Here is a 15,788-nt window from a genome sequence, read left to right on the forward strand (position 1 = left end):
TTTAAAGCTTATAATTTAAAAAATGTTTGTGATATTCCCTCTTCACATGCATATTTAACCACTTAAGGACCGGGCTTGTTCGCGCTGATCTGTGCAGCGTGGGCTATCCAGCCCACAGCACAGATCAGCAGACAGCCAGGGCGACCAGACTCCCCCCCCCCCCCCCCTTTTTCCCTACTAGGGGGATGTCCTGCTGGGGAAGTCTGATCGCCGCCGGCTATTTTCGATCAGCGGGTGGGGGGCTCCTCAAAGCCCCCCTCCGCAGCGATTTTCCGCCTTCTTCCCCTTCCCTCCCTCTCCTCTTTCCCCTGGGCGGCGCAGGACGGAGATCCGTCCTGCACCGCCTCTAATAGGCTTAAGCCTATCAGCTGCCGGCGATCCCCGGCCAATCAGAGGCCGGGGATCGCCGATCTCCTCTATGGCGCTGCTGGGCAGCAGTGCTGTATTGATGTAAACAGCTGGGATTTCTTCCCCGCGTGTTTACATTTTGCCTGCGAGCCGCGATTGTTCACGGTGACACCCTCTATGAACTGACATGGAAAGGCCGCTCGTTGGAGCGGCCGTTTCCATGTAAAACCACTTAACACCTAGGTCCGCCGATCGTCTGACCGTGGTCGTTAAGTGGTTAAAAAGTTCAGACCCTTAGGTAACTATTTGTTTTTGTTTTTTTAATTGTTTTATTAATAATTATTTTTTTTATTTCCATTAATATTTTTATTTGGGTAATTTTTTGTGTGAGCAATAAACAGTTAATTTTAATTATAATAATGTGTGTTTATTGTATTGAAAAATGTATGTAGATGCAGTTTTACTATTTGCCCACAAGATGGCCACATTTTTTTTTGGGGGGGGGAGGGGGGGGGTCGTTCTCGCTTCCAGGGAGCGAGAAGAGGACAGGAAACTTTTTTTTTTTTCTTTTCCCCCAGAAAGACCGCGGCCTCTTATAAGAGGCTGTAAATTTTTCTGCCTGGGACATAGATCAATGAACGGGAACCATGTTCCCATTCATTGATCTCAGGGCTACTGGGGGGAGGTGCGGGCGCGCCGAAGTGCGCAGCAACAGCACAACAGCTGCCTTGACGTGAGGATCACGTCCAGGCAGCATGAATGGTTAAACAATTGCTGCAGCTTCATTTTGTATTTAGGTGTTCTTTATGACTCAGCAAAAAAAAAAAAAAACCTAATATATACATGCTTGCATTGATTTTGAACTTTGGACAGCATGTAAAAAGGTTAGCAGGAAGGTGAAGGAAACGGACAGCAAATAAAACCTGACTGAAAAGGCTTCTCCACAGTGTTGCTTTCTGTGTTCTCATTTGGTTGAGTCTCCTTCACTTCCTGTTAAAGAGGCACTGTCGTGAGGTATAGTAGAATGCAGTAAACTATTCACGATAGCCACTTTTACAGTAGTAATCCTAGCTTCAATTTCAGAAACACTCCCTATATCTATATATTGCTGTATATTGGTATGTAACCCTGCCCTCCCAGTGATGCTGACTGATTAGATGTGTGGAATTCTCTTCCCTTCCCAGAGCATTTTGGTGGTATAGTTTCTACTGGCTTTAGAATTCTCAGTAAACAAACCTTCCACAGAAAATAGATTTTACAATGGTCAAACGCCAGTAAAATCATGTATAAATTAATATTGTACAAAAATAGAAGTCCTTTCAATCTTTACATTATTTTCACTACAGTTCCTCTTTCAGTTTTCATTGCAAAAAGCAGAACATGTTGTGGTGCATTGTTATGTGATATTTTTTGCACTTGCAAAGTCTCACTGAGTTGTATTGAATGAGACCTCTCCCAACCCATAATCACCCACAGGAGGTTATCATGGACAGCCAGTATTTTCCACTGACACACACAGCTGATCTTGCTGACGAGTGGTAGATGGGGCAGTGGAATGGGGTCAATTGCAGGGGAAGAACTCCCACTCTACTGGTAGCCTCTGTACACAGATCTCTGTGTCATGTGACTAGTGATGTTTTCAAGGGAATTTCAGGGAACAGATGCATAAGGGTTTCTGCATTAAACATTTTGTGCATTAAAGGGGCACTACAGCGAAATATAAGCTTTTTTGATTTCCCTAACAGCACATTTATATTAGAAAGAGCAACACATATTAGACAGTGCTTTGGTTTACAAAGGCTATCTGGATAATTTATAGCTCAGATACAGATCCTGCCATGCCAAGGCAAGGGAAGCTAGGCTGGCTAGGGCTAAAATGTTTCTCCTCTCTCTCAGCTCACAGCCCCGTCCTCCTAGTGCAAGTTTATTCAGGAGAAAGTACTGCACTTTGGAATGTCTTGGTTAAATAAACAGGCTGCCTGTTTATTTACCTAACATCTTTCACAGCATTACGAGAATGAGCTAGCATTGCTTTGAGCTGACAAGAGGAGAAAGATAGCTGTAGGCAGCACACGGCGTAACTGAATACAGAGTCCGTCATTTCCTTTGCCTGGCAACATGACGCAGAATCTGTATGTGAGCTATAAATCTTATACAGATGACCTTTGTAAACAAAAGTACCATCTAATATGTGGTGCTCTTTCTAATAGAAACTTGCTTTTAGGGAAATCCCAAGAGCTTATATTTTGCTGTAGTGCCCCTTTAAGAGACTGGTTGCTGTATATCACATATTGCAAACACTCTTTGCCATTACCTTACTGAATATGGCTGGTGGATTTGTGAAGAATTGTTTGAAATTCTAACACTCTACCTGGACCCCATGAAGACTAACGGTGGGATAGACAGCCTGGACTGAATCATTGCAGCAGTGCTGGGAAGCCTGATGTGCTTATCCAGGCCAAGATTGATTAGGTTATGCTTATTTGAAGATATGCCGTGAATGGCCACTATATCTGAAGCTGAAGAAGATTTACAGAAAACAATATACAAATTGCAAGAGGTGGTTATTAAAAAATTAAGACTTATGGTTATTAAGATTCAATTTCATTTTTGGAGGTCAATATCTCCCTATGCACTGCTCACTTATTGACCACTAAGCCCATTAAGGGTGAGTCACTGGCATAGCACTGGTGCCTTTCCTATTTTGGATTGTAGACTAAACCAAAGGCACCAGGAGCCACCTATGTAATGCTATTAGGGCTCACTGAACTTAGAAAGGCAGTGTTCATACCACATAGACTGCCTGCTGCTTTCTCCTGCACTGGAAAACAAATAATTGTGTCCCTCTCAATTGTTGCTTGGGCACAGCCCAAAGGATTATGGACACACATTCTATGGTAGGGTTCATTTACCCCATTCCTGATCAACACTGCAGTCAGTTCAGCTTCAGCATATGAATTGCCTAACAACTTCAAGTAAGAAGTAAGAGAAGCTTTGTCACTGACAACTGATATGAGCTCACAGCAGTCAGGTGTCTCTCTAGCATTGCTAAAGATGCTGGTGCCTTTAGAGACACTCCATATAAAACGGAAAAAATAATGTTGCTACAAAGTGCAACATTATGAGGTTTAATAACGGAACCCTCATCCACCCTTCCCTTTATATTCATAATAGCTACTATATTTGCCACTGTATAAGACACTCCGGAATATAAGACGCACCTAGGTTTAGAGGGCAAAAACCATGGACAAAAAATATATACTAAACCACGGACATCCATGTTCCAGTAGCGTCTTGTACATGCTCTCCCCCAAAATGGTGTCCTGTGTCCCCATGTCTCCCCTACATGTGTCCTCCTGTATCACCCATGTGTCCTCCTGTCTCCCTCCTGTGGTCACCTGTGTCTCTCTTGTCTCCCACATGTGACCATCTATGAACTGCATGTCTCCTCCTATGTCCCGTGTGTGTAAAGTGTGCCTGCTCCCATCTTGTGCCTCTGCTCCCTCTTCTTTGTGTTTCCTGGCGCCCCCCCCCCCCCCCCAGGTGTTTAGCAGCGCCTGGATTATGTATCCGCCATGCCCGCAGGGATTACAGACCTCCTTCGCAGCTCCCCTTAGTGATTGGCTTGTGGTGCATCATCATCACAAGCTGAACACTAGAGCTAACTGCATGGATGTGAAGTAGGACTGCAATCCCAGCGGGCATGGTGGATAGGTAAGCCAGCTGCCACTAAACACCGGGGGGAAGGATTGGAGGCACACAGTGGCAGCAGGCTTGGCACCACCCAAATACAGTTGGATCCATCTGTATTTGGGTGCTGCAGGCAGCCCCAAGAGTCAAAGTTACAATCATGATCTCTATAGGCAGGGTCTCGCTAACTTCCATTTCTAGTGCTTCCTCCTGCTAGTTTTTGTGTGCACAGTATTGCACCAGCTAAAATTAGTTTTTGGCAGCCAAGAGGGTGAAAATAAAAGGTGCTGAGGGGGAAACTGCTGCTACTTTGATAAACATCAGTCCTTATCCTCCATGCCTACGGAAACCACGCTGTGAGGGTAATACTTTCAAGGCAGTGAAATGGCAGTAACAGGACTGCTGGCCGCTTTTCTTTGCTGGATCTAGAATTCCTAGATATGCCCCTTCCCATGCAGGAAATAGAATGTGATGATGAACCAACAGAGGGTAAAGTGGCCAATTAATTAAAAACGGGTCTATATGAAAAGGGCGCCGGTAAAAAAGGGCGCCTGGTGGAGCCCATATATACCAACTTCGGCTACAAAAATGCTGCCTGGTGTAGCCCATATAAACTTCGGCTACAAAAAAGGTGCCTGGTGTAGCCCATATAAAAACTTCGGCTACAAAAAAAGGCGCCTGGTATAGCCCATATAAAAACTTCGGCTACAAAAAAAGGCGCCTGGTGTAGCCCATATAAAAACTTCGGCTACAAAAAAACTCCGGGATGTGTTAATTACTATTCCCCCTCCAGGCCGCCATGGATAGTGGGGGAATGAAATAATTAGGCTTCCAGCACTTGTAGCCCATATAAAAACATAGGCTACAAAAAAAGGCAATAATATGGGCTACAAAGGGGCACCTTACTGTAGCCGAAAACCTTGTAGCCAGAAAAAATATGGGCTACAAAGGGGCCCCCTACTGTAGCCGAAAACCTTGTAGCCGAAAAAATATGGGCTACAAAGGGGAGCCCGCTTGTAGCCTATATCAAAACTCGGGCGCCCTTTTCTACTCCTTGTAGCCCATATTTCCAGAAATAACATTGATGTCTATGGCGGCGCCCTTTTCATACAGGCAGCTCGGGTGCCCTTTTCAACCGATACCTTAAAAACAAAAATCTTCATTTGTAAGTTTATTGACTAGCTTTACCAGAATCCCAATACTGTATTTTTTGGCTTCTAAGATGCACCTTTTCTCCCCAAATAAGTGGGGAGAAAAAGTCTCTGTGTCTTTTATATGATGAATACAGGAAGTCCCCGACTTACAAACGCCAGCCAGGTATTGCTCTTCATATTTTGCATCTCCTCAGCACAATAAATTGATCTTGCCTTGCCGTTTTTATTTCTATAAATCTTCCATAAACTTTTATTCAGTGGATTTTTTTTTGTTCTACACATAGGTCCCTCTCAAGCCACTCCGACATGTCAGCTTCCAGGATGAGGACGAAATTGTGCGTATTAACCCACGTGACATCATTATCCGGCGCTACGCAGACTACCGGCATCCTGACATATGGAGGAATGATGGAGAGCGGGAAGAACACGAGATAAGTACTCCCTTCAGCAAGGCAGACGGTAAAAAAAACAGCTATCTTTATTCCCCAGCCAATGGCAGAGACTCTCTCAAAGAGCAAAAATCTTCCGGAGTGTTTAAGACTCAACCTACCTCCTCTCTTAAAAAGCGGAGGAAAGAGGACGGAGAGCGCTCGCGGTGCATATACTGTCAGGAGCGTTTCAACCATGAGGAAAATGGGCGAGGGAAATGCCAGGATGCTCCGGACCCTATCAGGCGATGCATCTACCAGGTCAGCTGTATGCTGTGTGCTGAGAGCATGCTCTACCACTGCATGTCCGATTCAGAAGGAGACTTCTCTGACCCTTGCTCCTGTGACACCACCGATGAAAACTTATGCCTGCGTTGGCTGGCCTTAGTCACATTATCCTTCATTGCCCCGTGTATGTGCTGCTACCTCCCTCTGAGAGCCTGTCACCACTGTGGGGAGAGGTGCGGCTGTTGCGGCGGCAAACACAAAGCAGCGGGATGACACCCTGATTTGCTGAACCCAGGAAGAATCCTTTCATTTGCCAGGAGGCTGCTGGACTTGGCGCGGGTAGATTTGGGTGATGCTCCGAAAGAGTCACACGAGAAGGACTGCAGCGGAGCTATCTGTGTTCAGATAGGACCAGCGACGAATATGTAACAGTGCCAGTCTTGCATTAGATATATAAATATATATATATATATAAATATATATTATTTTATTTTATTTTTTTCCTTTTTGTAATTAATATTTTATTTTTTATTTGCCATTCCTGCTTGAAAGCAGACATTATTCCACCACTTTGTAACATATAAAATTACATGAAATCCCACAAGGTTGTTCATCGAATAAGGGATGAGCTAATTTGAATGTTTTGCAGGCCGTGAGAAAGGTGTAGGACAAAAATATATATAAATATATATATGTATTGAACGTATGTATGTATGTATACATATTTACTTGCCCCATTTTCAACCTTGTCACAATAATATTTAACTTCAGATCCTCCGAAGAGAACTAACATTGTGTAAAGCGTAGAATGAAACTATTGGAAGACCTACAAAATATACAATATCTAAATGAAATTAATTTTTAGTGGAAGTAAATAATTTCTAGTTTTTTTCTTCAAGTGATTTTATGTATAAATAACAAATGTCTATATTTAACTAAATGTACGGTACAAGAAAATTTTATGACTTTTTTGGGGGGAGAAAGGTTTTTCAGAGTTTGCTCCTTCACCCGCTCATCTGGTTTTTCTGTTGGAAATTGGGACATTCCAGTCTATGGCTGAGTCCTGCTGCTGTAGAAAGGCCCCACCTTTCTAGCTCTGGCAGCTGAATGGTTAATAAAGCTGTTTATCAGTGTATTTTTTTTTCTCCCTGATGGTTTACTGTTTATCCAACTTTTATCCATTTCTCCAATCTACTTGTGTTATGTCACATTATTTATACACTCTGGTACATAGAATATAACACAAGTGTCAGATATGAATCTGTGCCTTGTCTCTTCATTATTGGGTGCTTATAGCATTCATTGTTGACCTGAAATTGAACGATTTTCATTCTGTGGAGGGTGTAGATCACTGACAGATAAGTGATGAAAGTGTTCTGAGATGGCCATACTCTGCCCTATAAAAACAAGCCAAGCAGAATGGAGAGTTTTTTTTTTTTTTGCAGGACTTCTTTGTGCCTCAAGTCATGCCTCTGACTGCTGCCTGTAAGCTTGCAGAGCTGAGTAGAGTGTTCTCATCTCCTCTCATCATCACTATAGCCCTCCTCTGGACCATTTTGGAAAGCCACTATGATTCAGATGCACTGCTTCATAGAACATTACTGCTACAGTGTTTTTTTTTGTTTGTTTTTCTGTACAGTATGGTGACCAGTTTTCTTTAATATTTCTAATACAATCAATGTCTAAATAGCTATTTATTTAAAGGACTCCATAATGTGCTAAATAAATGTATGTATCTTGTTATTTATATCTGTAACTGCAGTTAATATTTGAATTGCATATATTAATCTTAAATACGGGCAAAAACAGTTTTTCAACTAATGACATAGTTTATCATTGACGTACATGCAAAAGGGGCGTGAGGAAAAAAGGGCGCAAGATATAGCCGTTAAATGAAGTTTATGTACTGCTTCCGTATATCGGTATTCTCCTTTTTTCTACAGAGTCTTTATCCATATAATGAATTGACTTTTAAAACATAACGATATGGAGCTGCCAAACGGTTATCTATTATTATTGCTTTATAAAGCGCCGACATATTCTTTGGCGCTGTACAAAGTAAGAAACAAACATGGGGTACATAATAATACAGACAGTGGTATACACCAATATACAGAATTGGTGACAAAATACAGAATGGATACAAAATACAGAAATGGTAATGACAGTGACAAAAATAACATAAATAAAATGTACTGTATATTAAATTCCAAGACACAAAAGGGTAAGAGAGCCCTGCCCTTGCAAGCTTACAATCTAAAGCAGGGGTCTCAAACTCAATTTACCTGGGGGCCGCAGGAGGCAAAGTCAGGATGAGGCTGGGCCGCATAAGGAATTTCACAATCGCGGCGCATCGCCGCCTCTGCCCGCCCCTCTCACTCTTCCTTCACAGACAGGGGCGGGGAGAGGCGGCGATCCGTGCGGCGATTGACATCAGGAGGGGCAGAGCTGAAGCTGAAAGCTCTTCCCCTTCCAGGAAATGCCGGCGGATTGCCCCCCCGGGCGATTTGGGGGCTCTGCAGCCCTCGTTTAGGGGCGGGGATGCGGCGGATTACTTGGGAGCACTGAAGCGAACTATAAGGAAGCTTTTGCCGGCGAGGGCCACAAAATATTGTATCGAGGGCCGCAAATGGCCCGCGGGCCGCGAGTTTGAGACCCCTGATCTAAAGGAATAAGGGGAAATAAGAGATGGGGCAGTATCCATATAACCTTTACAGTGTTTAGTAGCTGCTATAGAGGATAGCTCTTAGAGGATAATTTTTTCCATTGTGGCATTGGACAGGACTCTTATGGAAACATGGGTGTTGAACATAATGGCAAGCCCACACAAATCTTGTTAATGTGAGACCGGTATATAGCGTCATTGGATAGGACTCTTAGAAAACTTGGAAGCTGAACATAACGACAAGCCCACACAACTCCATTGCTAATGGTGGACAGGTCTATTGCGGCATTGGACAAGTCTCTTATGGAAACTTGGATGCTGAACTTAACGGCTGAGGCCTGAAACCCACCAGAACATTTTTTTTTTGAGCATTTAGGGAGCGCTTTCAATCACTAGCAATTTCCCTAAATGCTCTGCCAATCTAAATGGATGGGACTGATTCCACTAGAGTGATTGATTAACCACTTCAGAACCAGCACCCTCTGCCCCCTTAAGGACCAGAGGGTGCTGGTCCAGTAAACCGCCGGTTCCCGACGAATCGCCGCTAAAATCCGCCGGTCTCGTCGCTCTGTCCCCGCCGCAGGCTGCTCTCTCTGCCGTCGCTATGACAACAGAGCGCTGTGCGCCGGTCAGGAGCCGCTTTCATTGGCTCCTGACCCTGTCACTCCATGTAAGCCAATGGGAACGGCTTACATGAATGACAGGGCCAGGAGCCAATGAAAATGGCTCCCGCCCGGCTCACAGTGCTCTGCCGTCATAGAGGCGGCAGGGCAGCACATTGCAGCGGGGACAGAGCGGCGGGGGCGCGCGGTGAATGGGACGTAGAGTTTACGTCCGGTCAGAACCGCAGCGCCCCCTGCCCGCCGTAGATTTATACTGCGGTGGTCCACAGGTAGTTAAGAACTCGCCATCGCAGGACATGCAGCATTTTGGGAGCTTTCCATTCTAATGAATTGTATAGGAGCAGGGAAATCTCTCCCAAAATCATTTGTAAAAAGCTATCACAAATCGCTAGCGATTGGGTTCCAGGCCTAACCCACACAGCTCTATTGCTGATGGGCGACTCGTCTATTGAGGCATTGGACAAGACTCTTATGGAAACTTGGGTGCTGAACATAATGGAAAGTCCACACAACTCTATTGCTAATAGGGACAGGTCTTTTGCAGCATTGGACAGGACTCTTATGGAAACTTGGGTGCTAAACGTAACAGCAAGCCCACACAACTCTATTGCTAATAAGGGGTATGTGAATTGCGGCATTGGACAGGACTGGTGACGTTTCCATTAGAGTCCTGACACATGCTGCAATTCACCTGTCCCCATTAGCAATAGAGTTGTGTGGGCTTGTGGAAACATTTTGTTTCAGTAAGACTCCTGTCCAATTCCACAATAGACCGGTCACCCATTAGCAATAGCGCTGTGTGGGCTGCCATTATGTTCAGCGCCCAAGTTTCCATGAGAGTCTTGTCTAATGCCACAATTAACCTGACCCCCTTAAGCAAAAGAATTGTGTGGGTTTGTGGAAATTTTTTTTTGTTTTTACAGTGACAAAAATTGCATTGCTGAAATAGAAATGCATGGCCGATAATTATTATAGGAGGTGCCCACATTTCCCAATTTGCTGCTATTTACATTATAAGTAATGAGGCACCCTTTTTTCCAAGGTAGCGTATGTGCCCAAATAACCTGCTTCATTTTAGATGCTTTTTACACAACCCCTGGTGTGTTAAAGTGGAACTAAACTTAGAACTTCATCTCTGCTCTACAAGATTAGCCAAAGCATAATAATCTTAATGGGGGGGGGGGGGGGGGGAAGTCTTCATTACAATTTATGGAATTTCTACAACCTACCCCCCCCCCCCCATAAAAATGTTTACTTGGTTTCACTGTTGCAAGGAGCACTGAGAGGGTTAAGGCCCAGTGTTTAATTATAGGGAGAGCAGCCTAGTGGGCCAGAGCTGTTAGTTGCTGATAACTAATTAGACACTTATCTGCCTAAACAAACAGATAGCACAGAGAAGTGAATGTCTTCCACAACTATATGTGGAATAAAGACTTTTCATTGAGTGCAGTGCAAGAGTTCAGGTCTGCTATAACAATAATTAATTGTTGCTCTTAAGCATTATACACATACAAAATGCAACATGGCTGGGGTTTAACAGTAAGGGGAGGACCCTGCCAACATCTAGAGGAGGGTTAGGTAATTATACTAAGTGACAAAAGGGGTTAGCGGTTGAGGCCCAATTCTTGAAAACTGGTGCAGATGTGGTTATGTCTTTTACGAGTGACAGATTGTATACTTATATGAAGAGCTGCATTTCAAGGGTGCATTTGAAGATTTCAAGGCATGGATCAAAGCAAGTTCCAAAGGAAGGAAGAAACTTGTGAGAAGCCCTGGATGCAAGACTTGCAGGTGGTGACAAAAGGGAAGATAGGGGGGTTTCAAGTAAAGACGTGAAGGGAGGAAATGCGTGGAGGGGAAGCTCCTGGAGAGCTTTGTAAGAGAAGGTTAGGAGTTTGAGTGTAGGCCTCAGGGTGATTGCCAGCCAATTGAGAGATTGGCAAAGACTGACAACATCAGAGGAGGGGGAGGAAAGGTGGGTGACATAAGCTGCAGAGTTCAGCTGGGACTGAAGAGATGTCAATCTGTGCTGTCCCTGGAATTGGGTTTGGCACAACAGGATTCAAAGTGGGAGGTAAAATGTACAAAATCAGCAGTGTGTTCAAGATACAATATCAAGCAAGATACAGTGTTAAGCAAGATGCATATTATGGCAAGGGGCAGAGATTCAAAAGACCGTGTATCAGAGCAGCAGCCAGTGGGTGCAACCCTAGGGGGGGGATAGGTGCTGGAGGGGGAAGGGTGTGAAAAGTGTTCAGGAGGTTCACGGCAGAGGGGAAAAAGAGTTCTTGCTCCTTAAGGTCCTGGTGGAGATGGCCTGTCACCTGCCTGATGGGAGCCATTTGAATAAGTGCTGGCCTGGGTGAGAGGGGTCGTTAGCAATCCTCAACACTCTGGAACACAGTCTGGAATTGCAGAGGAGCTGGGGTTTTCCCATTGATCCTCTCCGCTTATCTGATGACCCTCTGTAGTTTCTATCTGTCACTGGCGGAAGAGCAAGCGTCTTATACCAGAGTGGATGAACAGAGGATAGATTCAATAGTGGCGGAGTAGAAGCACTTCAGAAGCTCCTGGGGTATGTCAAACGTTTTCACTTGGTGGAGGAAGAATAGTCTGCTGGGCTTTCTTCTGAGTGGAAGCGGGGTTGAGGTCGTTAGACGTGGTTGTGCCCAGGAGGCGGGTGCAGCATACTCTTTTGACTTCACTTTATTTAATATATATCAGAGGTGGGTTGGGGGTATGCTCCCTGAAGTTTATCATCATCACAATGGTTTTGCCTGTGTTGAGGACCAGCTTATTCTCCTCCTTATAGCAGTGGCATATTCTATCAACCTCTTGACGGTAGGCCTGCTCATCATTATTAGTTACAAGGCCAACAATAGTGGTGTTGTCAGCAAATTTGATGACCTTGACAGAGTTCACCATGGATAAGCAGTTATTTGTGTAGAGGGAGAACGGGAGCAAACATCCACAAATGTTTCCGTAAAAACATTTTGTGGCAGACCCCATTGACTTTAAAGAGAATCTGTACTCTAATATTCTTACACTAAAAAGCATACCATTCTATTCCTTATTTTCTCCTGTGCCCCTCTGTGCTTTTTTTGCCACTCTCTGCTGCAATCCTGGCTTGTAATTTAGGGCCCTTTTCCACCAGCGCGTTTGCGCTGGCTGAATCGCAAAAACGCAAACCGCTAGCGATTTTACAATCGCTACGGTTTGCTTTTTAACATAGGAATCGCGGTAGGTCATTTCCACTACCGCGATTCGTTTTTGTCAGGAACGCGAACGCGCGGCGGAGCGATATTTGCCGCGATTTTGCCATGCAGTGCATAGCATAGCAAAATCGCGGCGGCGAACGTCGGGGAATCGCCAGTAATTGCGATTCAGCAATCGCTAGCGTTCAGCGTGAACGCTAGCGATTGCTAGTGGAAAAGGGCCCTACAGTTTTAGGCAGTGTTTACAAACAAACTTACCAGCTTGTGATAGGCTCACATAAACAGAGTGTGTGAGTCATACAGAGTGTGCATGGGGCCTGCAGAGGGTGTGTATCGCTTCTATCCAATCACAAGCAGCTCTGCACATTCCACACATTCAAGCCTCAGCCCGACAGACACCACAGAGGAAAGGAGATAAGATTTATTACAGAGACAGTGCAATTAGGAAAGGCTGCAGTAAGCCAGAGCACATTAGAACAGGCATAGGAACTTTAGAGGATAGAAGAACTAAGGCTGAAAAATTTGTTACAGAGTCTCTTTAATGGCAGACAAAACTTCTATAACCTTCAGGGCATATTTACAGCCACTAAAGGTTTCTAAACTGTCCCAAAACCTGGGCAGTGGCATGGCAGAGGGGGATCAATGGCAGTTTCCCCCCAAAAAAATATGAATTTAAGTACTATATACACTTTTGATACATTTTATAAAAATTGATAGTGTCTGGTCCCCGCTCCCGAGCCTCTGTAATCCCTTGTCCACCCATGCAGGCTGGGATAGACAGAATGTGGAGCCTGGCCCACGTGGGTCTTCGCAGCCTGAGCTATACCAGCCCACATGGCCAATGGTATGGGGGAACTCTGGAAGAGAGCAGTAGCAGAGCCCTTGTCCAAGCCACAGACAAGTGCCCTCATGCCCACCTCCAGTGCCCAGGAGGAGAGTGGGGGTTCACCGTGGCATCTGCTTCACAGATTAATGTCCTGTATGCCTCCTTGCAGATGAAGATTACGGCTATAGTGGCAGTAATGTGGGTGCTGTTAAGAGAAAGGGCCCAAATTGCGATAAAACCATCATAATACGGCCTCCAGCAATAGCTGGCAGCTGAATTACATCACATTACCCCACAGTCCACCGCAGCCTGGAGGGTTAATAGTAATTCACACCGCTGGGACTTTTGCAGGAGCAGGGTGAGCCATTTCTCAGATTCATTCTGCGCCCAAATTTCCTGTCACCTTAATTACATGCATGCGACCTGCTGATTTCTTTGGCTGCAGTAATGTCTGAATGACACACCTGAAACAAGCATGCAGCTAAGCTTGTCAATTTTTTGTCAGAAACGTCTAAACTGTGCCCTTGTTCATGGTCTATGGCAAAAAGCATTAAGGTGCGTACACACGCACTACCGCCGGCAACGACTGGTCCGCCAGACCCTCCCGCTGGGCGGGCGTTCCAGCGACAGTAGTGCATGTGTACAGTCTCTCAGGCAGACTGATAAGGCTGTTTCTGAACGATCTGCTGAGTGTATCGTTCAGAAACGGCCTTATCAGTCCGCCGACAGCGCGTACACATCTCCGGCGGACCCGTCTTTGCTGGCGGTAATGCGTGTGTAGAGGCAGAGGATCAGCAGGACTGGTATTGTTTTAAAGGAATTAAATCTGGCAGCCTCCATATACCTCTCAAGCCAAGTGTTCATCCTAAATTTTGTTTGTTGAGATTTTTTTTTCCTAGCAAACATGCAAATAGAGATTTGATGGTGCAACAAGACCTGACATTAATATTATTTACTGGATTTATATAGTGCCAACATATTATGCAGCACTGTACAATACATAAGATTACAATAACAGGTGATTGACAACACAGTACAGGCAATAAATAAGCAATAAGCTACACAATACAGGTAATAAGCAATAAGGTTCACAACACAATACAGGTAGTAATACAATGCCAGATTATACACTGGAGTAGTATTCCCAATAATACAAGTTCACATTATTCTGGGTAGAGTGAACAATCAAATATGATACACAAGCAGAGAGGGGATGACATGAAAGGAGGGGGGCTGCATCAAGAGGTTCTTGGCAGAGAGAGTTAGGGCGGCGTTGCAGTGGGGTAGGCGTGCTCGAAGAGGTGAGTGTTTTGAGGGCTTGTTTGAAGGAGGGGGTAAGCCTGATGGGCAGCGGTAGAAAATTCCTCAGGATGGGGGGCAGCTCTAGTGAAGTCTTGTACTCGTGCATGGGAGTGAGAGATGCATGGGGTGGTTAGGAGAAGTTTGTCAGAGGAGTGAAGTGGCCGCCCAGGTGTGTATCTGCTGACCAGGTTGGAGATGGCCAAACATAGGATCTCAAAGCTGATTCTGAAGCGGATTGGCAGTGAAGGGATTTGCATAGGGGAGTCGTGGCAGAGCCGGGACAAGGTCCTCCAGCTGAGCACTGTAATAACGGCGCAGGAGATTTGGGCGCAGCTGGCACCACCATAGACAGCTCTCTGTGAGTAAATTCGGCGCCGTCAGAACTTGTTCAGCAGCAGGATAAGCCATATACCGGCTATGTCCTGCGCCTAAGTCTCCTGACGCCAAGGCTGAGACACCAAAGTGTGCCTCTCCATCCCTCCCACCTCAGCCATCACACACTGATTGCTATTAGACTAAGGTGCCTCAGGGACACCAACACCTTTATCTCTAGTTATCTGGCTTGCAGTTACTGCCATTAATCCCCTTTTTCTTTTATCTGGCTTGCAGTTACTGCCATTAATCCCCTATTTCTTATTTCTCTCTGCTTCAAACACAATAGGGGAATGATAGCTTAGTGAGTTGTGCGCCCCCTCCTACACTGCGCCTTGAGGCTGGAGCCGCTCTTGCCTCGGCCTGGCCCTGAGTCATGGAGACAGAACAGTGGGAGGAGTAAATTAGTCTGGCTGCTGCATTCATGATGTATTGCAGGGGGTTGTATTGTGGTTCTGACGGAGGCCTGACAGGAGGGTGTTGCAGTAGTCCAAGCTGGAGATAAGGGCATAGACGAGTTTGGCAGTGTCCGGAGTCAGGCAGGGCCAGATCTTGGAGATGCTGCGTAAATGGACATTGCAGGCGCTAGCGATGGTTTAGCTGTGGGGCATGGAGGAGAGGGCCGAGTCCAGGGTGACACCCAGGCAGTGGGGATGGATGGATGGTTGGTGAGTCTGCACGGGGTGGGAAAATTAGTTCTGCTTTATCCAGGTGTAACTTTAGGAACCTAGCTGACATCCATGATGAGATGGCTGAGAGGCTGGACGATTCCTTCTCCATGGTGATGGTGGAGAGATCTGTGGTGCGGAGGCAGATCTGAGTGTCGTCTGCACATAGGTGATAGTTGAAGCCCAGAGAGGAGATAAGTTTGCTGATGGAGGTGGTGTAAATTGAGAACAACAGTGGGCCAAGAACAGAGCCTTGGGGGACCCATACT

At 45.4% G+C, this 15,788-nt stretch overlaps 1 protein-coding gene and 1 long non-coding RNA gene across 4 annotated transcripts in view; one reads left to right on the plus strand and one right to left on the minus strand.

The window, feature by feature from the left end:
• Positions 1 to 7,108, plus strand: part of SPRED1 (sprouty related EVH1 domain containing 1) — an 84,051-nt gene extending 76,943 nt beyond the window's left edge. Inside the window, exon 6 of the mRNA XM_068253914.1 lies at positions 5,477 to 7,108. Coding sequence (XP_068110015.1) covers positions 5,477 to 6,121 — 645 coding nt within the window. The 3' untranslated portion in view covers positions 6,122 to 7,108. The remainder of the gene's footprint in view (positions 1 to 5,476) is intronic.
• Positions 1 to 15,788, minus strand: part of LOC137532913 (uncharacterized) — a 235,819-nt gene that overhangs the window by 172,854 nt on the left and 47,177 nt on the right. The window lies entirely within an intron of this gene.

Source organism: Hyperolius riggenbachi, chromosome 9 (genome assembly GCF_040937935.1).
Source record: "Hyperolius riggenbachi isolate aHypRig1 chromosome 9, aHypRig1.pri, whole genome shotgun sequence".
Lineage (NCBI taxonomy): Eukaryota > Metazoa > Chordata > Amphibia > Anura > Hyperoliidae > Hyperolius > Hyperolius riggenbachi.